This window comes from Budorcas taxicolor, chromosome 7, assembly GCF_023091745.1.
Source record: "Budorcas taxicolor isolate Tak-1 chromosome 7, Takin1.1, whole genome shotgun sequence".
In the NCBI taxonomy this organism is placed as follows: domain Eukaryota; kingdom Metazoa; phylum Chordata; class Mammalia; order Artiodactyla; family Bovidae; genus Budorcas; species Budorcas taxicolor.
This window is the reverse complement of record NC_068916.1, coordinates 20,212,447-20,234,861: the sequence shown is the minus strand read 5'-3', so window position 1 is coordinate 20,234,861 and position 22,415 is coordinate 20,212,447. Positions and strand designations below refer to the sequence as shown.

At 53.6% G+C, this 22,415-nt stretch overlaps 1 protein-coding gene across 1 annotated transcript; it reads left to right on the top strand.

Moving 5' to 3' along the window:
- The first annotated feature begins 2,656 nt into the window (after positions 1–2,656).
- Positions 2,657–22,281, top strand: TJP3 (tight junction protein 3). The gene is made up of 21 exons (XM_052643841.1): positions 2,657–2,674; positions 7,592–7,648; positions 7,764–7,873; positions 8,548–8,650; positions 8,898–9,246; positions 10,535–10,638; positions 11,769–11,928; positions 12,203–12,311; positions 12,837–12,895; positions 13,315–13,381; positions 13,592–13,748; positions 14,637–14,745; positions 14,939–15,176; positions 16,081–16,292; positions 17,479–17,574; positions 19,219–19,289; positions 19,724–19,934; positions 20,017–20,117; positions 20,495–20,782; positions 21,771–21,817; positions 22,179–22,281. The coding sequence occupies exons 1-21, from the start codon at positions 2,657–2,659 to the stop codon at positions 22,279–22,281; spliced, it is 2,769 nt and encodes a 922-aa protein (XP_052499801.1).
- Positions 22,282–22,415: the final 134 nt, after the last annotated feature.

The following is a 22,415-nucleotide window of genomic DNA, read 5'->3' as shown; positions in this document are numbered from 1 at the left end:
AGTAATTGTAGCCGCGAATTCCTATATACATGTGGCAGTGGAGAATTTATGTTTTTTCCTGTAACTCATTGAAGCAAATATAAATCTATTTTTTAAAAAAGTTTCATCTTCTTCTACCTAAAATCATTTCATGTTTGGCTCAAGGTCACCTGCTGGTGGTCCAAGGTCACATCGGAAAAGGCTGAGGTTGGCTCAGATGGTAAAGAATCTGCCTGCAATGCAGGACACCTTGATTTGATCCCTGGGTTGAGATCTCCTGGAGAAGGGAATGGCTACCCACTCCATTGTTGCCTGGAGAATTCCATGGACAGAGTAGTCTGGCGGGCTACAGTCCATGCGGTCCCAAACAGTTGGACACGACTGAGCAACTAACACTGATTTACTTATGAGGGTCCAGATACATCCTTAGAAGGGGGCTCTTGCAAAGGGTTATTGCCTTGGAAGCCTTTGGGCACCCTTAAGGGGTAAATTTTGGCTAACTGGGATCTCTAGACTAGTGTTTTGGGGAGAGGTGAGATGTCAACCTTGGGGGCCTCAGAGGTTTTGATTGTATTCTTGCACATTTGGCAAATTCTTATCCAACCTTCTTGCTGGGCTCGATGAATCACAAGCTGAAACTGAGATTGTCAAGAGAAATAGCAACAACCTCTGATAGGCAGATGACTCCACCCTTATGGCAGAAAGCGAAGAGGAACTAAAGAGCCTCTTGATGAAAGTGAAAAAGAAGAATGAAAAAGCTGGCTTAAAACTCAACATTCAAAATACTAAGATGATGGTATCTGGTCCCATCACTTCATGACAAATAGATGGGGAAACAATGGAAACAGTGATAGACTTTATTTTCTTGGATTCCAAAATTACTGCAGACAGTAACTGTAGCCATGAAATTAAAAGACACTTGCTCCTTGGAAGAAAAGCTATGATAAGCCTAGACAGTGTATCAAAAAGCAGAGATATCACTTTGCCAACAAAGGTCTATATAGTCAAAGCTGATTTTTCCAGTAGACATGTATGGAGGTGAGAGTTGGACCATAAAGAAAGCTGATCACAAATTGATGCTTTCAAACTGTGGTGCCAGAGCAGACTCTGGGGAGTCCCTTGGACTGCAAGGAGATCAAACCTGTCAGTCCTGAAGGAAATCAACCCTGAATATTCAATGAAAGGACTGTTGCTGAAGCTGAAGCTCCAATACTTTGGCCACGTGATGAGAAGAGCTGACTGATTGGAAAAGATGCTGGGTAAGACTGCGGGCAAGAGAAGGGGATGACAGAGGAAGAGATGGGTGGACAGCATCATCGACTCAATGGATGTGAGTTTGAGCAAACGCAGGGAGATGGTGAAGGACAGGGAAGCCTGGCATGCTGCACTCCATGGGGTGGCAGAGTCGGACACAACTTAGTGACTGACCAACAACAGCAATATTCAACGTTCTAAACCCCAGTGGCAATGCCCCCTCCTCCAGGAAGACTTCCCTGATCCCTAATTTCCCCCTCTGCCTCCCCTCTTCCCCCAATCTGGAGCTTCTTTCTGCCCAGTCTTGACTGGATGAGGCTGGGAAGGGGTGTCTATGCCCAGGTTTGCCCCTTCAACCTTGACCTGGGTGGGGCAAGGAAACAGTTGGGCCTCAGGGTCTATTTTTTTAAGCAAGAAGGAATGTGAGGGTAGAGCCAATGGTGGCTCCACCCACCCAGGTGACTTTCTCCCTTCCACACCCCCAGGTAGAGGGCTTCCTGCTCTGGTCCAATTATTCCTAGACAGGTCCCTTGAGGGTGAGTCAAGGGGTGGAGAAAGAAGCATGACCTTTACTCCAAGAATCTTAAAGAATTTCCTTGTTCCCGCTGTGTGCCCTTCCTAGCTGGGGACCCAGCCCAGGGCTAGGTGTGAAAACAGGCTGATAATACTGGATTCTGGCCAGGCCCAGAGGTGACCGCTGTGCACCTTCTGGATCCTCCACTGTAGGGGACATCAAAAGGGAAGTCTCATATCAGCCTACACCTTCAGAAAGTCCACACCCCTCACCCTACCCCAGGTTTCTCTGGGCCTCAGTTTCCTCTCTAAAATAAACTCCTCAAAATGAAAAAATCAAATAAAATCGGGTGAACTTGCTGAAGATGAGGTGACTGAGAAAGATCAGCCCTACTCTTGGGAGGTGTCTGACCCTTGGCTAGCTCCTAATCATAACACGTCTCTCTACAGAATCTCCAGGCATAGGTTTTCCTGGATGAAACCCCTTCCAAAGCGCAGGCTCCGTTCCAAACGCGGCCTTAATCCCTGCCTGGTCTTTCTTGCAGCCTCGCCTGGCGGGTCTCCAACCCGGCCGCCGGCTAGTGCGCAGCTGGGCGGAAAACGCGGCCTGGAATTCCCACCCCAGGGCCTGGATCCTGTGTTGGGAGGGGTGGCGGGGTGGGAGCGAAGGCAGCCAGGGCGGCGTCCCGGAGGCGTGTCGGGACAGAGGCGGGGCCGGGAGGGGACTCAGGAGGAAGAGGTGCAGGTGCAGACCTGGCGGCGGAGCGGGCGGGAGGAGGGCAAGTGCTGGACACCTGCTTCGCCGCGACCCTCCCCAGCCTCCTCTCGCACGCCAGGGTGGGGTCCAGTTTTGACAGTTTCTAGGCTCCCCGCCCTGGGCCAGAGGCGCTGGACAGCCCCCAGGGGGACTATGGCGGTGAGATTCCAGGCGAGTAGCCCGCGGAGGGCTGGAGGGGGGAGGGGACCGAGGTGGGGTCGGGGCTGGGACCGGGACCCGGGACTCCAGATCACCCCCGTCCTAGGTAACAGATGGGGAAACTGAGGCCCAGGAGAATGTGGAAGCTAGCACGGGGGGAGTGTCTGCGCCCACTGGCCTCCACCGCTGCCTCCGGGGGCTCCCTCTGCCCCGGGTCTGCCTCCCTTAACAGATAGCGTTCGTGTGTGTACTAGGTCACTTCAGTTGTGTATGACTGTTTGCAACCCAGGGGACTGTAGCCCGCCAGGCTCCTCCGTCCCATGCTCTTCTCCAGGGGATCTTTCCGACCCAGGGATGGAACCCGCGTCTCTTACGTCTCCTGTGTAGGCAGTCGGGATGTTTACCCCCAGCTCCACCTGGGAAGCCCCTTAGCAGGCCGACCTGTGTTCAAATCCCGATTTTTCTGTGTAACTTTGAGCCAGCCAGTGAGTCCACGCCTTTGAGAACCTCGTCTATAAAGTGGGTGATGGTCACTTTATAGAAGGGCGTGGGGAGGATCCTAGGAGGGGGAAAAAAAATGCTCCTGGTACATAGTAGGTGTGCAGTTTCCCTGGGGGATGGGCCGAGTTGAGCTTGAGCACTAAGGGTGGGACGGTAGGCAGGGACTTTGTGGGCTGGAACGGCTTTGGCTAAGGCAGTGAGGCTGTGAAAGAGGGGATCACCATTTATTGAGTGTCTGCTGTATAAAGAGTCGTTAACTTAGGGGATCTGGCTTGAGAGCCCAGTTTTGCTCCGTCGGGCAGGCAGATCGGGGCTGGGGCCGGGAATCCCCGTGGTTCTGTGGCGAGGGGGATGTGCTTCGTTCTCTAGTGTTGGAGCTTGAACCGGCTTTCTCACACCCACCCTTCTACGTCTCAGGTCGGGCCCCAGAGGGGTAAACAGGTGAACAGGCTTGGGAGATCTGTGGCTGGCCCCAGGCCAGACCACCCGAGGCTCTAGGGCCGGGAAGTTCTTTCTCCTTCCCGGCAGCAAGAAGCAGCTCCCAGAATCCCGTCCTCAACTCGAGTATTTGTGGTCCCCTCCCTTCCCCTCCTCCACTCCGACCCCCGCTGTGGTTCCCAGAGGTGGGGGCGGGGAGGGGGAGAGTGATCAGCAGCCTGGCAACCACGTGCCCGGGCCGGTGTGACTCGGTAAGCCCAGTCCCCTCTGGAGGCCTCTGGTCTCCGGTGTTTCTGTCCCGCGCGTGGCAAAGGGCAGGGATGTAGGCCCGGGCCCCGCCCCCTCGGAGCTCACCTGGAGGGGGGCGGGGCTGAGGAGGCTAGGAACTCTGGACGTACATGCAGGTGCTGGTTGTTGTTCAATTGCTAAGTCGTGTCTTACTCTTTGCGACCCTATGGACTGCAGCACATCAGGCTCCTCTGTCCTCCACTGTCTCCCAGAGAACCTAGATTTCCTGGCAAAATCAGCCTTTTATTCTACCATTAGTGCATTCCTCAAACTATCCCCCCCCCCCCCCCCCGCACGCTGTCCTGTGGGGATAATGATGGGGTCCCAGGGCCCCCAACCCTGCCTACCAGGAATCCCCAGACTCAGGGGTGTAGGGGAGACAGGTGGACTGGGACCTCCCAGGCCTCAATAATCAGAGGCAAGAAATGTGTGTGTGTTGCGGAGGTGTTGAGGACTTATTTCCTGAAGGAAGACACAGTCCCCCTGGGGCTGTGAAGGATGAATAGGAGTTTGCCAGGGAGTACAGCATGTGCAAAAGCCTGGAAGGGAGGCTGATTGGAGGACCAATCAGCAAAGTACCCAGAGAGACAGCCCCGCCTAGCCTTCACACCCAAGAGGAAAGATCAGAAAATCACAAATTGATGATTAAACAGGGTAATTGAAGATGGTTTTGGATGCCATGAGTAAAACCTAATAAATAAAGCAGAAGAATGGTAGGATGCCAGCCAGAGAAGACTGGCTAGTCTGGGAGGTCTTCCTGGGGAGGTGGCATTTGAGCTGAGACCCAAGTGTCAGGGGACAGCTGTATGCATGTTGGGAGGGTGTCCAGGCACAGGGGTCAGCCAGGGAAAGGTTGGGGGTGAACTAAGCTGAGGTGGGCTGTGACCCTATGGGTGTCAGAGAGCCTGCCAGTATCCATGGAGGCAAACCTGCACAAGCCAGAGCAAGCCACGGCCACCTGTGCCTGCCCCCTCAGGGGCTGTGATTCCCTGGGGGCTGATTCTTAAAATAGAGCCAGGAACTCAAAATGCAAGGGAATCATTTAATGACACCAAACATAAAATCAGAGCAAGTGAAAAGATTTCGTTCCAAAAAATAAGTTTAGAAGAAAAAAAAAAAAAAACAGAAGGATGCTGGGACCAGGTAGTTGAGAGCAAAGGCATGGGACAGACTGCCAAGGTTCACGTAGTGCTGTGTGACCTCTAGTAAGTTACTGAACCTCTCTGGGCCTCCTTTTCCTCCCCTGTGAGGCAGGAAGGCAGGAACAGAAGCAGTGCCGCTTCCTGAGGTCCTCAGGAGTAAAGGAATGGGTACTGCATAGTGCTTGCTGGCAGCTCATGAGATGGTGTTGCTTATTAATGTTGCACAGAGGAGAAAGGGCATTATTATTACTTCTCGCTACCACCACTGCCGTCCCTCCAGAGGCTCCTACTGCTATTTGTGGGAGACTCCAGGCCCCCTTCTCACACCTCAGCACTGAAAGATGGGGCAGCGGGGGTGAGGGAGGTACCCATTGTACAGATGGGGAAGATGAGGCTGGAGAAGTACCACCACAGCCTGTCAAGTGCACACTGGAGGATTTGAATCTTGGTGGTGCAAAGCAGACCTGGCTCCCAGGAGGGCTCATGAGGCCCCGCCCTTGGCTTTGCTCCGCTCTTCTCCTCAGCTTCCTACCTCCCTGGAGCCTGGAATGCTGCTCTCCCAGGAACCTCTAAGAAAAGGCAGGGAAACACACCACACACTGCATAGGGAATCCCCCCACACCTGCTATCCTATGTGAGGAGGGGGCATCATTTCTACAAGGCTCCCCAGGGGCAGCAGCACATCCAGGTAGAAGTAAGGGATAGGTGGGGGCCACATACCCCCTTTTGTTGGCTGCGTGATTTCTATTGCCAAAGCCTCTGATCTCATCTGTACCCTGGACTTGAAAATAACAGAAGCCACGCCTCCTGAGCCCTACACTCCGATTCCTCTGTTGTCTTGGCAAGTGACTTTCCCTCTCTGGACCCAGCTTTCCTCATCTGTGATTGTTGTTCAGTCACTCAGTCGTGTCTGATTCTTTGCGACCCCATGGACTGCAAGCATGCCAGCCTTCCCTGTCCTTCACCATCTCCCAGAACTTGCTCAAACTCATGTCCATTGAACTGGTGATGTCATCCAACCATCTCATCCTCTGTTGTCCCCTTCTCCTCCTGGCTTCAGTCTTCCCCAGCATCAGGGTCTTTTCCAATGAGTCAGCCCTTCACATCAGGTGGCCAAAGTACTGGAGCTTCAGCTTCAGCATCAGTCCTTCCAATGAATATTCAGGGTTGATTTCCTTTAGGATTGACTGGTTTGATCTCCTTGCAGTCCAAGGGACTCTCAAGAGTCTTCTCCAAACAGTTCAAAAGCATCAATTCTTTGGCACTCAGCCTTCTTTATGATCCAACTCTCACATCCATACATGACTACTGGAAAAAAATCATATAACAGATGAATAATAGAATATCTGTTAACAGAACACCTATTAGTGAGCAGATTAAATGAGATCTTACTGGAAAAAGCCTGGTGCAAAGGAAGCACTTCATTCAATCATTCCATAGACAGAATCCGAGGCAGATAAAAATCTCCACCCTCCGAAGCAGACACTCTAGAGGGAGAAATGCAGTGACCACATATTTAAAATTCAGAGAATGTCAAGGGATCACAGGTTCTGTGAACTGGGAATCAGGGCGAGGCAGATAAACTGGTCTGTTGTAGGCTGGGGAGGGGCCAGTTGCAGACCGGGTGGCTGGGAGAAGGAAGTGAGGGAGGAAGCCAGGTAGAGATCGCTGGTGGACGAGAGTTTCAGGCAGAGGAGAAAGTGTGTGCAAAGGTCCTGGGGCAGGACCAGGCCTGGCGTTTTGGAGGAATGGCGAGGAGGCCTGCAGGTCTGGAGCAGAGTGAGTCCCTTGTGCCTGTGGGCCTTGCTCGATGCCCCCAGGAACCGAGTCACATCTCTCAGAGGGAAAGCAACAAGGACTTGCCCCTTCTCTTTTTCCATTACAGTTCAGCACCATTAACATCTGGGAAAGGATCATTTTTTCCTGTGTGTGTTTTTTTTTTTCTCTATTTCTGGTTGCTCTGGGTCTTTGTTGCTATGCGTGGGTTTTCTCTGGTTGCGGCAATCAGGGGCTATTCTTCATTGCGCTGCACGGGCTTCCCACTGAGGTGTCTTCTCTTGTTGCAGAGTGCAGGCTCTAGATGCGTGGGCTCAGTAGTTGTAGCGCATGAGCTTAGTTGCTCCCCATGGCATATGGGATCTTCCCAGACCAGGGATTGAACCCATGTCCCCTGCATTGGCAGGTGGATTCTTATCCACTGTACCACCAGGGAAGCCCATGGATGATTCTTTATGGTGGGGTCTGTCCTGTGCACTGAAGGAATTTGAGAAGCACCCCTAGCGCGCCCCCCCCCCTCCCCGACTCGATGCCAGGAGCACACCTAGTTGTGGCAACCACAGATGATCCCAGATACCACACAGTGTCCCCTGGAGGAGGCAGAACAGTTCTGGGTTGAGAACCACTGACTGAAGTCCGCTTTTCAGATGAAAAAACTTAAGTCTCAGGAGAGACTGCAACTAGCCCACAGGCTTGGGCCAGGAGAGTGTCAGAGCCAGGCTCCCCACCCAGGTATGGAGACCCCTGAATCCCCACACCCATCTTCCCTGTCACCCCCCTCCAGGTGCTGGACATGGAGGAGCTGACCATCTGGGAACAGTACACTGCCACGATCAGCAAGGTGGGGCCTCCCTCTCCCTTCACGGGCGCCAACAAAAATGGTGGGCTGGTCCCCGCAGGATGGCCTTTGCCCCAGTGAAAAGCAAAATAGCGTTCTATTTCTCATCCCCTCTCAGGACCCCCGCCGAGGCTTTGGCATCGCAATCTCTGGTGGCCGAGACCGGTCCGGTGGATCTGTGGTTGTATCCGATGTGGTGCCTGGAGGGCCGGCTGAGGGCTGGCTACAGTAAGTGTCAAGGCAGCTGGGTTACAGGGGACAGGCATGTCAAGAAGGAGGGACCTACATGGACCAGAGTTGGGAGGCTAAAATATGTCTGGCACCTTCCAGCTCTGACAACACAGGACTGGAAGCTGGCAGCAGGACTGACTGTTCTCGGGGTCATGGTGGCCCTGGAATGCTCCTGGAGCAAATATCCTGGAAACCTCTTTTTGGCTGGAGGGAGAGTGACCCAGTATCCTGAGGTCTTGGGGGCAGGAGGCTCCTGGGAGTTATTTCAGGAAAAATGGTTCTTGGGCCTGAGTGGTTGACAGGTGACGTGATACTCAGAATCGGGAGCCAGCTTCAGAGAGAAATAGAGTGTGAAACAGAGAGAGAAGGGAAGAAAAGCACGAAGAGGGGGGGCCTAGAGAAAAAGTAAGGGGGTGTGGAGATGCCGGTTGCAATTGCTTCTGTTTCTGTTCTACAATTGCATTTCATTATTATGTGGGTTCTTTGATCAGCCCCACTTTACAGATGAGGAAACTGAGGCCCAGAAGGATGTCTTTGTGAGCCTGGGGACACTGATGGTTTGGAACCAGGCCTTATAGAGCTGGGGGTACCTGCCAGGGGCCCTCAGGGAAGGCCTGGGGAGAGGGGCTCCCAGCAAGGCCTCCTCCCTGAGACCTGGCCTTCTCCCTCAGGACAGGGGACCACATTGTCATGGTGAATGGGGTCTCCATGGAGAGTGTCACCTCCACCTTCGCCATTCAGATACTCAAGACCTGCACAAAGATGGCCAACATTGTGAGTGGGAGGGGCAGCTCCTGCCAGCAGCACCTCTGTCCTGGCTGAGTCCCCCACCCCACCCCCCAATTCCCAATCCTGTTGCCCATGGGCAGATGAATATAAGCTTCCCCGAGCCAATGGAATTGTGTCCCCATTTCACAGCTTGGATGTTGAGGCTCAGAGGGACCACAGTCCCCCAGGGCTGCCCAGGGGATGGGCCAGAGCCTTGAACTGGCTCCCCACCCACCTCTGCCTCCCTTAACAGACGGTGAAGCGTCCCCGGAAAGTCCAGGTGCCCGCCACCAAGGTCACTTCTGCCCCGGGACACCAGAACTCAGATGAGGAAGACAGGCTGCAGCATTTGGAGGAGGCTGACCACGGCCGGGGCTACGATGGGGACACGTCCAGCGGCTCTGGCCACTCCTGGGGCAAGCGCTCCCGTCGGCCAAGGGCAGGTCGCCGGAGCCGGGCCAGCAGCCATGGGCGCAGGAGCCCAGGTGGCGGCTCTGAGGCCAACGGGCTGGCCCTGGTGTCTGGCTTCAAGCGGCTGCCACGGCAGGACGTGCAAATGCGGCCCGTGAAGTCCGTGCTGGTGCGGAAGAGAGAGAGTGATGGTGAGCCTTAGGGCTACGTTGTCGGCAGGGGTCTTGGAGTCCCTGGGAAAGGGCCACATTTCTGCCCTGACATTCGGTCCTGCGTGGTGTGTGGTCAGCAGAATGACAGTCCCCAAAGATGTCCACGCCCTGTCCCAGGACCTGTGGACATGTCACCTCACGGGGCAGAGGGGACTCTGCAGGTGCAATTAAGCTAGGCCCCTGAGATGGGGACGACCCTACATTCCCTGGGGCCCCAGTGTCTTCACAGGGTCCTTAGAAGAGGGAGAGGGAGGATCAGAGGCAGAGCGAGACGGGAGATGCTGAGCTGCTGGCTGTGAGGATGGAGGGAGGGGCCACAAGCCAGGTGGTGCCTCGAAGCTGGGAAAGGCAGGAGCCAGTGCTCCCTGGGAGCCTCTGGAGGGACCAGTCCTGCCCACACCTGGATTAAGTCCCATGAGGCCCATTTCAGACTGTGAGATAAATCTGTGTTGTATTATACGTACTAAGTTTGTGGCCTGTTCTTAGAGAAACAGGAAGCTCACACATCGTGACATCAGTAGATTGTCAAGGTGTTCATAGGTAGACAACAGTAGACCTCTACTTCTACAGGGGTAGAGAGACATGACCTCTCACCCCTCGCTCTTGATTCAAGGACAGCATCATGATCTCGGAATTGTGGTTACGACGTGACAAATGGCACCGGGACCTCTACCCCACATTGTAACTTTAATAATCCTGAAAACATTCATCATGATCTCATTGAATATTGGGGGTTGTGACCTCGAAGCCCTTTTGGTGTCATCAGGGTGTCCGGAAGGGACAGCCCGGGCTCTACCCCTTCTCAGGTGCCTGCTGCCGACCACCATGCGATGGCATCAGAATCCCTGCAGCAGGGCATTTGCACAGACCATTTCCCACCTGAAACAACCTTCCCAAGACCCTTGCAGGGTTTGCTCCCTTGCTTCATCTGAGACCTGGCTCAGACACCACCCCCTTAGAGAGGCTGTCCCCCGACCACCTCGTCCCAAACAGCTTCCCCGCTTCCTGCCAAGGCTGCTTCCCCCACCTCCCGCTTGCTCCGTCTTCCCAGCTCTTGGCACCACCTGGGGCTTGTGTGTTGCATCTTCAGCTACGGGGCACCAGGTCCGCTGTGACCTGCTGACAGGTGCCTGAGGCGGAGAATGCCCGCTGGAAATGCTGAAGCTTGCAGGCAGGGTGGTAGAGAGCAGGTGAAAAGGCTGGGATCTGAGAGCCCCTGGCAGCCTAGACCCCAGGCCTGGCCTCAGTTTTTTGCCTCTTCCCACAGATTTTGGGGTCAAACTGGGCAGTCAGATCTTCATCAAGCACATCACAGATTCGGGCCTGGCTGCCCAGAACAGTGGGCTTCATGAAGGAGACCTCATCCTCCAGGTAAGCCCGGGCTTCCCATCAGAGGCAGGGAGACCAGGGCCAGAGAGTAAGTGCTACCAAGACCCAGTAAGGTCAGCAGAGCTGAACCACTTGCCGGCTGCATTGTTACCTGTTTTCCAAAGGTTGGAGATGGCTATGCAGGATTTCCCCCCCTTTCCCCTATCTGCTGCTAATCCATTGCCAAATGTTGGTTTCTGGTACTCCCTTTGGGTTGTCTGTTTCTAGTGTCCTCAGAATCTCATGGCCAGCTGGCTACAGCACTGATTCATGGACCTGCCTTAGGTGGCTGGATACTAGTGATCCAGAAACCAGGCTGCAAGGAGCAGCTCTGCCTTAAGAGTTCATTTCCTTCTAGACTCCTCCCCTGAAAAATCTGTCTCTAGTGATTCCTGGTGTTTGATTTCCAAATCATTTCTGGTTGATTGTTTTTAAACTCTTCTCAGAGTTGTCTGTTTCTAGTGACCCTGAGGAATTGTCTTGTCTGTTTCTAGTGACCCTGAGGAATTGTCTGTTTCTAGTGGCTTAGGGCTGACACTTAGAGCTTAGAGGTGGTTGGGGGCGGGGGGGGGGGGGGGCAGTGGCTAGAAACTCACAATCGCAAGGGTTACTGAAAACGGACATTCCCAAGAGAAGAGGTTAGAAATGGATTCCTGGTGAGTTGAGATGACATTAAACCCTTCCTAGGAATTGTGTCCAGTCTACTTCTGGATATCTGTTTCTAGCACCTCTTAGAGATTATCTGTTTCTAGTATTTAAGTATTTACTCCCTCACCCCTAATTAGGGTTGTCTCTGTTATTACTCCTGAGTTGTTTCTAATATCTGTTCCCCATGTTTCCTGAGAAATTTCCCTCTCTGAGGAGATGAGAGAGTCAATCCATTTTTAATTTTTCCCTAGCATCCCCCACCCCTCTTAGAAAACTATCTGTCTCTAGAATTCTTCCGGAGGTCAGTTCTCAGCATAGTATCCTCTCACAGAAGGAATGCAATTCTATCATTTTCCCTTGAGAATGTCTGTTTTTAGTAACCCCTGAGAGTTGTATGTTTGTAGTCCCCCCACCAAAATATCTGTTTCTAGTATCCCCTATCTCTTGTGAACTTGCTTCCTCTCTTCTTTCCCGATTCCTTTTAGATCAACGGGGTGTCCAGTGAGAATCTGTCACTGAGTGACACACGGCAACTGATTGAGAAATCAGAAGGGAAACTGACTCTGCTGGTGCTCAGGGACCGAGGCCAGTTCCTGGTGAATATCCCTCCGGCCGTCAGCGACAGCGACAGCTCCCTCCTGGAGGGTGAGGGGCCCTGGGCAGGGAGGTTCGAACGGAGGGCCAGGGAAGCAGGCTGTGTCTGGCAGGGCCAAGCAGAGGTTGGTAAGCCTGGCCCTGAGAGGCTCAGAGAGGGACAGAAACTTGCCCAAGGCCACACAGCAAATCAGAGCTGGAGGTTCCCAGTTGAGCCTGACTCTGGTCTGGGCCCCTTTGCTTAGAGGGGCCTGATGTGCCTCTCCGTGAAATGGGTCCAGCCTGGAAGGCCATGCCCATGGCTGAGACAGGTTTTTCCCCACAGACATCTCAGACCTCGGCTCAGAACTGTCCCAGGCACCACCATCTCACATCCCACCGCCACCCCAGCATGGGCAGCAGAGTCCAGACACCAGCCGAACCAACTCCCCCGTGTATGTAACCCCATTGGCTAGAATGGCCAAATGAGGGGGGAACATGGGCATGTCTTTTCCCACATTGGGTAACCTTGAAGGTGCAGCCATGGTGGCCTGCCCAGAAGAGGTCTCTCCTGTCCATAGGAGGTTCCAAAATGTGGTCTAGGGCTATGGGCTTTTGGGAGTGGGTAATCCCCTTCTAAGCTCCCTCTTATGGCTGTTGGTGGGAGGACTCAGACCCTCAGCAGGGGGGGGTCTGTCTAGAGGAGGGGACCACACAGGAGTAACAACCAGGGGTAGAGGTCACCGCAGTCCATCTTAGAGGCCAGAGGACAGCCCATGCCAAGGTTCCAACTCTTACTTCATTGTTGGCTCTTTAGGTCATTGACTAGTCATGTCATAAGGAGCAGAGGGCCTGAGATCACACAGCTGCAGAGGGGCAGGACTAGAATTAAACCCCAAGTGCTGATAAATTAAAATTCTAAAATTTGCTGCTCAACATCCCCCCGCCCCCGACCTCACCCCAAATCTGTTCCTCACCAGGGAGAGCCACCGGCTTCGGCGGGAAAGTTCAGTGGATTCTAGGACCACGTCAGAACCGGGTGAGCAGGGACTTCCTTGGTGGTCCAGTGGTTGAGACTCTGTGCTTCCAATGCAGGGGACTTGGGTTCAATCCCTGGTTGGGGAACCAAGATCCCACATGGCACAGCAAAAAAAAAGACATTTCAACAATGCTGACTTCTCATTTGGCATCAACAAATATATATTTTTAAAACCAAACAGGTGAGCACCTCTGTGGTCACTCTGAGCACCTCTCCTCTGGTTTTTCTGATATCAGCCAATGAGGCTGTGCCATGCAGAGTATGAAAGGCTGGCATGGGCCTCAGAGGTCAGGGACAATTCCCCCTGGAAGGAGCGGGGGTTGGGCAGCCACATTCCAAGGGGCAGGGACACCCTACAGCAAAGGTTTGGCGGCTGGACCGGTCAGTTCACTTGGGGAAAACTGGCTGTTCCCTTTCAGACTCCCCGAGGCCAAGAAACTATGACATCTACAGGGTGCCCAGCGGTCAGAGTGTGGAGGACCACGGGTATGTGCCCCAAGAGGACCTACACACACCGGGGTGCCTCCCCGGTCCCCAGCACCTGCCTTCCCGGGACACCCATGTGGGGCTGTTTGGGAGGTTCGGCTCCGAAGCAGGGGAGCTCACCTTCCACCTGACTCCGCCTCCCGCATGACTCCGCCTCTGCCTGCCCTGACTCCGCCTCCCACCTGACTCCTCCTCCGCCTCTCTGCGCAGGTACAGCCCAGACTCGAGGGTGGTCCGCTTCTTCAAGGGCACGAACATCGGGCTGCGGCTGGCCGGAGGCAATGACGTGGGCATCTTTGTGTCCGGGGTTCAGGCGGGCAGCCCGGCTGACGGGCAGGGCATCCTGGAGGGAGATGAGATTCTGCAGGTGAGCGGGAGTTTTAGCTGGGGTGGCTGGCGGTGAGCATTCTGGGTGGTCCCCGAGTCTGTTGCTGCCTGTAAGCCCTCCTCTTGGGCCTCCTTGGGAATTGGCAAGGCCCTCAGAGATGTTCGGATTTTTATATATATATAATTTATTTTTGGCTGCTCTGCGTCTTCCTTTTTCTTGGGGATAGTTTTGGTCACCACCTCCTATACAGTGTTACAAACCTCTGTCCATAGTGCTTCAGTCACTGCGTCTGTCATGTCTAATTCCGTGAATCTATTCATCACTTCCACTGAATAATCATAAGGGATTTGATTTAGGTCATACCTGAATGGCTTAGTGATTTTCTCTACTTTCTTCAACTAAGGTCTAAACTTTGCAGCAAGGAGCTCCTGATCTGAGCCACAGTCAGCTCCTGGTCTTGTTTTTGCTGACTGTATAGAGCTTCTCTGCAGCAATGTGGAATCTTCGCGGACCAGGGGTCGAACTCTTGTCCCCTGCATTGGCAGGTGGATTTTTAACCACTGGACCACCAGAGAAGTCCCTATCTTGCCTCTTTCATGTTTCACCAAATTCCCACCAGTGTCCTGGTCCTGTCACAGCTGAGACCCCCCCCCCCCCGTTCCTGTGTCTTGATGTTGACCACTCACTGAGACTTGGTTGTGCCTGAATTGATTATATTTCCCGTTTCCTGGTTTCTGGGTCAAACCTTCAAGAGTGTGTGTGAAGCCCGGGTGCCACAAGGCAATGCCTCCATTGGAAAGCCATCCCCTAATCTCCAGGACTCTTGACAGCAGCCCTGGAAGGAGAGGGTTGAGAGCTTTGTTGAGAGGAAGAGCTGGGATCTCTCACCCGGGGCATCGTCCCACCCCTGCACCCCATTCCTGGCAGGTGAATGATACCCCGTTCCAGAACCTGACCCGGGAGGAGGCTGTGAACTTCCTGTTGGGGCTGCCAGTTGGCGAGGAAGTGGAGCTAGTGACACAGCGCAAGCAGGACAGTGAGTGTGTGTGTGTGTGTGTGTGTGTGTGTGTGTGTGTGTGTGTGTGTGTGTTTGTGTGTGTGTGAGAGAGAGAGAGAGAGATTGAGAGAGAGAAAGGTGTGCGTGGCCCACGGCTGAGTGCAATCCACAGTCAGGCCCTGGGGAGGGGTGGGGTCTGGGTCCCACCAGTTCACAGAGTCTCCCCATCCAGTCTTCCAGAAGATGGTGAGGTCTGGCTTGGGCGACTCCTTCTACATCCGCACGCACTTTGAGATGGAGCCCAGCCCGCCATCCGGCCTGGGCTTTACCCGCGGAGACGTCTTCCACGTGCTGGACACGCTGTACCCCGGCGCTGGGCAGAGTCCCGCCCGGGGAGGCCAGTGGCTGGCAGTGCGCATGGGGCGTGACCTCCGGGAGAAGGAGCGGGGCATCATCCCCAACCAGAGCAGGTGGGGACCGACCGCACACTGGACTAGGTTTAGCATCGCTACTTAGCATCCCTGGTGGTGCACTCTGGAGAGCCATGCAGAAGGGTCCAGCCAACCAGTCAGCACTAGCATCAGTTTCCTGCAGCTGCTGTAACAAATTACCATAAACCTGTGGGCCTTGAGCAACATGCATTTATCATCTCATGTTCTGGAGGTCCAAAGTCCGAAATGCGTCTGATGGGGCTCAGTGGAGATGTGGGCAGGGCTGGGTCCTCCCGAGGCTCTAGGGGAGCGTAAGCTCCTGCCTTTTCGAGCTGCTAGAGGCGCCACCTCCCTGGCTCATGGCCCCTCCTCCATCCTCACAGCCAGCAGCGCAGCATCTCCTGTCTCTCTCTGCCTCTGACCCTCCCACCCCTCCTTTTTTTTAAAAAAAATTTTATTTATTTTTGGTTGCACTGGGTCTTCCTTGCTGCACACGGGCTTTCTCTAGTTGCAGTGAGCAGGGGCTACTCTTGGCTGCAGGGCCCTGGTGTCTTCTTGCGGTGGCTTCCCTTGTTTTGGGGCACAGACTCTAGGGCACACAGGCTTCTGTAGTTGTGGTGAAGGGGCTTAGTTGCTGTGAGGTATTAGGATCTTCCTGGACCAGGAATTGAATCCGTGTCCCCTGCATTGGCAGGTGGATTCTTAACAACTGGACCACCAGGGAAGTATCTCCCACCCCTCTTTTATAAGGACCCTATGATGACCCTGGGTCCCAGGGGAGCCAGGGTCATCCCCATTTCAGGGGCCTTAACTTAATCCCTCCTGCAAAGTCTCCTCTGCCCACTGAGGCGACATGTCCACAGGCCCCCTGTTCAGGCCATGGACATCTTTGGGGCTGTCACGCTGGACTCCGGTGCTCACTTACCTCCTCTCTTCTCTCCAGGGCTGAGCAGCTGGCCAGTCTGGAGGCTGCCCAGCGGGCTGTGGGGGTCATACCTGGAGCCTCAGCGGGCTCCAACTCACGGGCCGAGTTCTGGCGGCTGCGGGGTCTTCGTCGGGGAGCCAAGAAGACAGCCCATCGGAGCCGTGAGGATCTGTCGGCTCTGACCAGACAGGGTCACTACCCACCGTACGAGCGCGTGGTCCTGAGAGAAGGTGGGCCAGGGTGGGAGGAGGGGAAGGGCCTCAAATAAGAGTGTTCAAAAGCCATAATCCTTACCTTCCTCCTTCCACCCCAAACACCCACTTTTGGTTACCTTAGGACCAAAATGCCATGTCATGCCATGCTAAGTCGCTTTAGTCGTGTCTGACTCTTTGTGACCCTGTGCACTGTAGCCCACCAGGCGCCTCTGTCCAAGAGATTCTCCTGGCAAGAATATTGGAGTGTGTTGCCATGTTCTCTTCCAGGGGATCTTCCCACCCCAGGGATTGAACCCACATTTCCTGCAGCTCCCACATTGTAGAAAGATTCTTTACCACTGAGCCACCAGGGAAGCCCAGGACAAAAATACATACACACAAAACCAGGAGATTCTTTCCCTACCTGAGAACCAGATGTTAAAATACACCTTATCCAGATTCTGGAAGGGAAAAGATTAAGCTCATACAGCCTCAGGGCAGAGGATTAAAACCAGGTGCAGAGGCTTTTAGAACAGTGGGAGGATGGGAATAGCAGGTGACCCAGAATGAGAAGGTGGCTCAGATGATAAAGAATCTGTCTACAATAAAGGAGATCCCTGGGTTGGGAAGATTTCACTGAAGGGAATGGCAACCCACTCCAGTATTCTTGCCTGGAGAATTCCATGGACAGAGGAGCCTGGTGAGCTACAAGTCCATGGGGTTACTGAGAGTTGGACACAACTGAGCAACTCCACACACAAACAGGAAAAATGGGACATAACCGGATGTGACTCTATGCCAATAAAACTTTATTTACAAAAATAGGCAATGGACCGGATGTGGCCTGAGGGTTGTAATGGCAGTTACCAACCACTGAGTTAGCTGGATTCAGCTGCTCTAACAGACCTCAAGGGACAGCTGTATAAACAAGAAGTTTCCTTTTCTTTCAAGTAACAGCCCTAGTGTAAGAAGTCAAAGAGGGCTCCTACCTTTCCATGAAGGATACAACCCAGACTTATTCTGCTTGCATCCCATTGGCCAGGACACAGTCACATGGCCACCTTTAGCTGCAAGGGATGCAGGGAGTTGTAGTCTTTAGCTGGGCAGCCATGGGCCTCACTAGATGTACTGTGGAGAAAATGAAGAAGCATTTGTGCAAGAGTCTAGCAGTCCTTGCCCCACATGAGATCCTGATTCTTGTCATTGATTCTCTGCCCTTCAGCGAGTTTCAAGCGCCCGGTGGTGATACTGGGACCCGTGGCCGACATTGCTATGCAGAAGTTGACAGCTGAGATGCCTGACAAGTTTGAAATTGCAGGTGAGAAACTGGGTCCTTTAGCAACCTCACTGGTGAATCATTTCATAGCCCTTTCCTAGGAACTTCCTTGGTGGTTCAGTGGTTAAGACTCCACCTTTCAGTGTAGGAGGTGTGGGTTTGATCCCTGGTACCAAGATGCCATGGGGTGTGGCAAAAATTAAAAAATAAAAAGAAACCCTTTCTCAGCCTCTGGGGTTGAGGCAGTGTGGTAAGGGAGCTGCTAATGATGCAGCTTTAATCGATCTTGGCACTCTGCCCAGAGAGCCTCAGAATCCTTCTTAACACGTTTACCAGGCAGTCACTGACAATGGAGCCAATTAGACAGTTGCCAACTGTCCATTCATTAGTTCAAGACATTTGTTTATTGAGCTCTAGACACAGTGTTGAACAAATACACAGAATTTCTGGAAGAGACCAAAAGTGAACAACTACAGAAACAATTAGGATAGGGTAGAGAATCAGCAAATTATAGCTCCTGGGCTAAATCTGGTTGTTTGTATTCAGCCTGCTAATGGAGAATGGTATTTATAAATTTAAAATGGTTGAAAAGAAGTTAAAATATTTTTTTTGGTGATACGTGGAAAGAACTGAAAGCTATGACTTGAACAGATACTTGTACATGAAGTTTCGGCATGATTCACACCAGCCGGAAGGTGGACACAACCCAAGTATCCATCAACAGGTGGTGGATAAATAAAATGTGCTCCATCTACCCATGGACTATCACTCAGCCTTAAAAAAAGGAAGGCGGTTCAGACACCTGCTACAACATGGATGGACCCTGAGGACTTGATGCTCAGTGAGAAAAGCCAGACACAAAAAGGAAAAATACTGTCTGATTTCACTCACAGGAGGTCCTAGATGAGTCAGATCCACAGAGACAGGAAGTAGATGGTGGGGCAGGAGCTGGGGGAGGGGATGGGGAGTCAGTGTTTCATGAGGACAGAGTTTCAGTTTGGGAAAATGAAAAAGTTCTGGAGATGATGGTAGGGATGGTTGCATGATACTGTGAATGTATTTAATGCCACTGAGCTGTGGACTTAAAAACAGTTAAGATGGTACATTTTATGTTACACAGATTACCACAACAAAGAGAAAAAGGCAAGGTTGTGTCCCCCTCCCTTCTAGGCACCCCAGAGCAGGGCATGCCTTCTCCCTCAGCTGCCAGGATATCTAGGAGGGCTTCCTGGAGGAAGCAGTGCTCCATCTAGGGTCATAGAAGACACATGGGGGTGAGAGAGTGGATTCTTTTCGGTCACAGCCCAAGCAAAGGCCTAGAGTTGGGACTGAGCCTTGGAGATTAAGTGTCTGGAGCTCAGATTCTGCACCCAGCTCCTCATGCCGTTTGGCTCAGTGACTCTGAGCTGGTGACTTTATGTCCCTGAGGCTCAGTTTTCCCATCTGCCAGATGGGCCAGTAGCCACTCCTGTTCAGGAGGAGGAGGTGAGGGTCATGTTCATGAGGGGACCCAGTGTGGTATCAGGCATGAGGCCAACAGGAGCTATTATTGCTGGTGTTAGGATTTCCCTCAAGGGCCATAGGGAGCCATGGTGGGTTCTTAAGAAAGGGAGGGGCAGGTAGACATGAATTTGAAGGGCCAGTGACTGCCCTCCTGAAGCTGCCAGTTGCCTCTCCCCTCCACAGAGAGCGTGTCAAGGACTGAGAGCCCTTCCAAGATCATCAGACTGGACACCGTGCGGGTGATTGCGGAGAAAGTAAGCAAGGCTCTGCTGTGGGTCCCATTTCATGGATGGGGAAACTGAGGCCTAGGCTTCCAACCTGTTCTGGGCCCATGCCACACAGATGTGATTTTCCATGGAGGCCCATTTTGGAGGCTTTTTCATGGGGAGGGCTTGAGGGGGACAGAGCCTGCCCTGTGTCATGCAGTGGCAAGCCCTGGGAAAAGGCAGAGAATCAAACTGGGGGCTCTGTGCTCAAGACACTGTGATCCAGGCCAACGTGCTGGCCTGCAGATGTGAGCGGCTTGGGGGTCCACTCTGACCTCAGACCCTTCATCTCCATCTGTTTGATTCTTCACCTGTCCCCAATGCTCTGTCTCTGGGCGTGGTTTTTCTCTCCACTGTCTCTCCGTCTCTCTCTCTCTGCCTCCTGGCCTCGCACCACTGCCCCCGGCACTGGCCCGGCCCAGGACAAGCACGCACTCCTGGATGTGACACCCTCAGCCATTGAGCGCCTCAACTACGTGCAATACTACCCCATCGTGGTCTTCTGTGTTCCTGAGAGCCGCACAGCCCTCAAAGCCCTGCGCCAGTGGCTGGCCCCCACCTCCCGCCGCAGCTCCCGCCGCCTCTACGCCCAGGCCCAGAAGCTGAGGAAGTACAGCGACCACCTCTTCACAGGTGGGATGGGAGCCGAGGGTCTGGGGTGGGTGGTGGGCCCTGGCCTGAGCCTCCCGGCCATGCTGATGCCCCATCCCTGTAGCCACCATCCCCCTGCAAGGTACGAGTGACTCCTGGTACCAAGAGCTCAAGGCCGTCATCCAGGAGCAGCAGACGCGGCCCATCTGGACGGCTGAGGACCAGGTACCTGGGCCAGGGGGTGGGACCCGCCTGGAGTTAGGGGCTGAGGGGTGTGGCCAAGATTTGACCCTGAGGTTAGGGTTTCTGGACCTGGTTCCTGGGGTGAGATGGGACTGGGGGTTGGGTTTGGGAATTGGGGTCTTCTCTGGGGGCTGGAGTCAAGGCTTGCAGCTCAGTTCAGATGTGCTGGCTCCGTCTCGAATAAGGTCAATGGTGAAAACTCATCTTGGGGTCAAGAGTTAAGCCTCAACTTGAGGTTGAGGACTGGAATTTGAAGGGTGGTGTCATGGGTCTGGGGTTTGGTCTCAGATCAAGGAAGTTTGGGGCTGGAGGCAGGAGGGGGAAGGGTCTTGGCTCAGCCCGGCCATGTGCACTCACAGCTGGACAGCTCCTCAGAAGACAACCTGGACCTCCCCCACCACGGGCTGGCGGACAGCTCCGCGGACCTGAGCTGCGACAGCCGGGTCAACAGCGATTATGAGACAGATGGCGAGGGCAGCGTCTACACGGACGGTGAAGGCTACACGGATGGCGAGGGTGGGCCCCACACAGACGTGGATGAGGGGCCCCGGGTGCCAGCCCTGGCCCGGTCCTCAGAGCCCGTGCTGGGGGATGAGCCCTGGATCCCGCAGGATCATGGGAGACCCTCCGGTCCCCGGGGAGCCCAGGTGAACAGCACATGGGGGTGGCACCCAAGGGTTTGGGGATGGGGCTGAGAAGAGTAGGGGGCCTCTTACTCACCACCCCTGTACCCTGTCCCCCTGGATGTGAAGGAGCAGAAACTTCCCTGATCACATCAGTATCTGGGACCTGCTTCTAGGGTGCTTAAACCAGAGTCACTTAAAACAAATGTTTAAACTCTGCATGAGTTTCCTTATCTTAGATTCAGAGATTGATGCTAAGTCTCGACATCACAAGCTCAGTGCTTATTTTGGTTGTTGCTGCTGCTTTATTTTGTATTTTTTTGGCCACAAGGTTTGAGGGATCTTAGTTCCTGGACCAGGGATTGAAGCCAGGCCCCCTGCAGTGGGAAGCTCAGAGTCCTAACCACTGGACCACCAGGGAATTCCCACAAGCTTGTTGTTTAAATGGAATACACTTGGTCCAAGTCCCTCCCCATCGTAGTCAGGTATTTAACAATAACAAATATTGACTCAGCACTTATTCTCTGTGGGGCTCCCTCAGCCCCCTAGGTGCTTTTCTGTGAATTCGAGAAAGTTCTGCAGACCCTCTCTAGGGAAATGTAAAAACGTACAAATCTATGTCGCTGGTAGAAGGGTGCTGTGGGGTTGTGCAGTGCCCAACCTGTTCAACTGTCTATGGCATCCTGTTTATGAGGCAGCTATATGCTCAGCTGACATACATGAACTCATTTATGCACTCCTGACAACACGACTCTGAGGGACGTCACAGATGGAAAACCCGACTCTCCCTTTGTCGACAGGCTGGGAGGTCTCAGCCAAGGCCTTGTCCTGTCCAAACCCATTTTCTCATTTAAAATTGGGGATGATTTCAAGACTTCTGTGGGGACGAGGAGAAAGTTTGTGGGTAGAACTGCCTGGGCAAAGGGAGGGAGGTAGGATGGGGGTAATTACTCATCCCTATTTCTCATTCCTTGGTGGGGGTAAATGTTAACTGCCTTTCTCCCTCTCTAAGATGGACAGCCGCCACCCACAGGGTCAACGGCGACAAGACAGCATGCGGTAAGAGTCCCTATACTCCACGTTGGGGCTGTTCAACCCGCTACCCCAGGATTTTGGGGTGCTTAGAATCAAGCTGTGCCTTTGTGGTGCTAGAGCCTCGTGGGTGAGATAGAGCCAGAGAGAGCCACTCCAAGCCCCATGCAGTCAGGGCGATGAGAGTAGGAATCCTCTTCCTGGGAGGATGAGAAGGCTTCCCGAAGGAGGGGACATTGGGGCTGGGGCTTTGAAGGATGTGTAGGAGTTTGAGAGTCTTGCCCATCTCTGACTACACCCACTGTGCCTAGTCCAGAGTCAACTCAGTTAACAGTAGGTAAGTCCACACCCTCCCCACCCATAGCCTCTTCTATTTTCTGACCCCCAGGACATATGAGAGGGAAGCTCTGAGGAAAAAGTTTACACGAGCCAGAGATGTGGAGTCCTCTGATGAAGACGGCTACGACTGGGGACCAGCCACTGACCTGTGACCCCCTTCCAGGTGGCCAGCTGGCCTGTCCTCCTATTTCCTCCCTGGAGCTGAGACTCAGTCTCCCATACAGAACTTAGAAACCTGCCTCCCTCCACCTGGTATTTAATAGAGTATTTTCACAGCACTGGCTTC

What these genes read in the sequence shown, in the direction of transcription:
- TJP3 (XM_052643841.1), top strand. An exon ending in ACACTGCCACGATCAGCAAG is followed by an intron (nt 7,649 to 7,763) that starts GTGGGGCCTCCC and finishes ATCCCCTCTCAG; the next exon opens with GACCCCCGCCGAGGCTTTGG. An exon ending in TAGGACCACGTCAGAACCGG is followed by an intron (nt 12,896 to 13,314) that starts GTGAGCAGGGAC and finishes GTTCCCTTTCAG; the next exon opens with ACTCCCCGAGGCCAAGAAAC.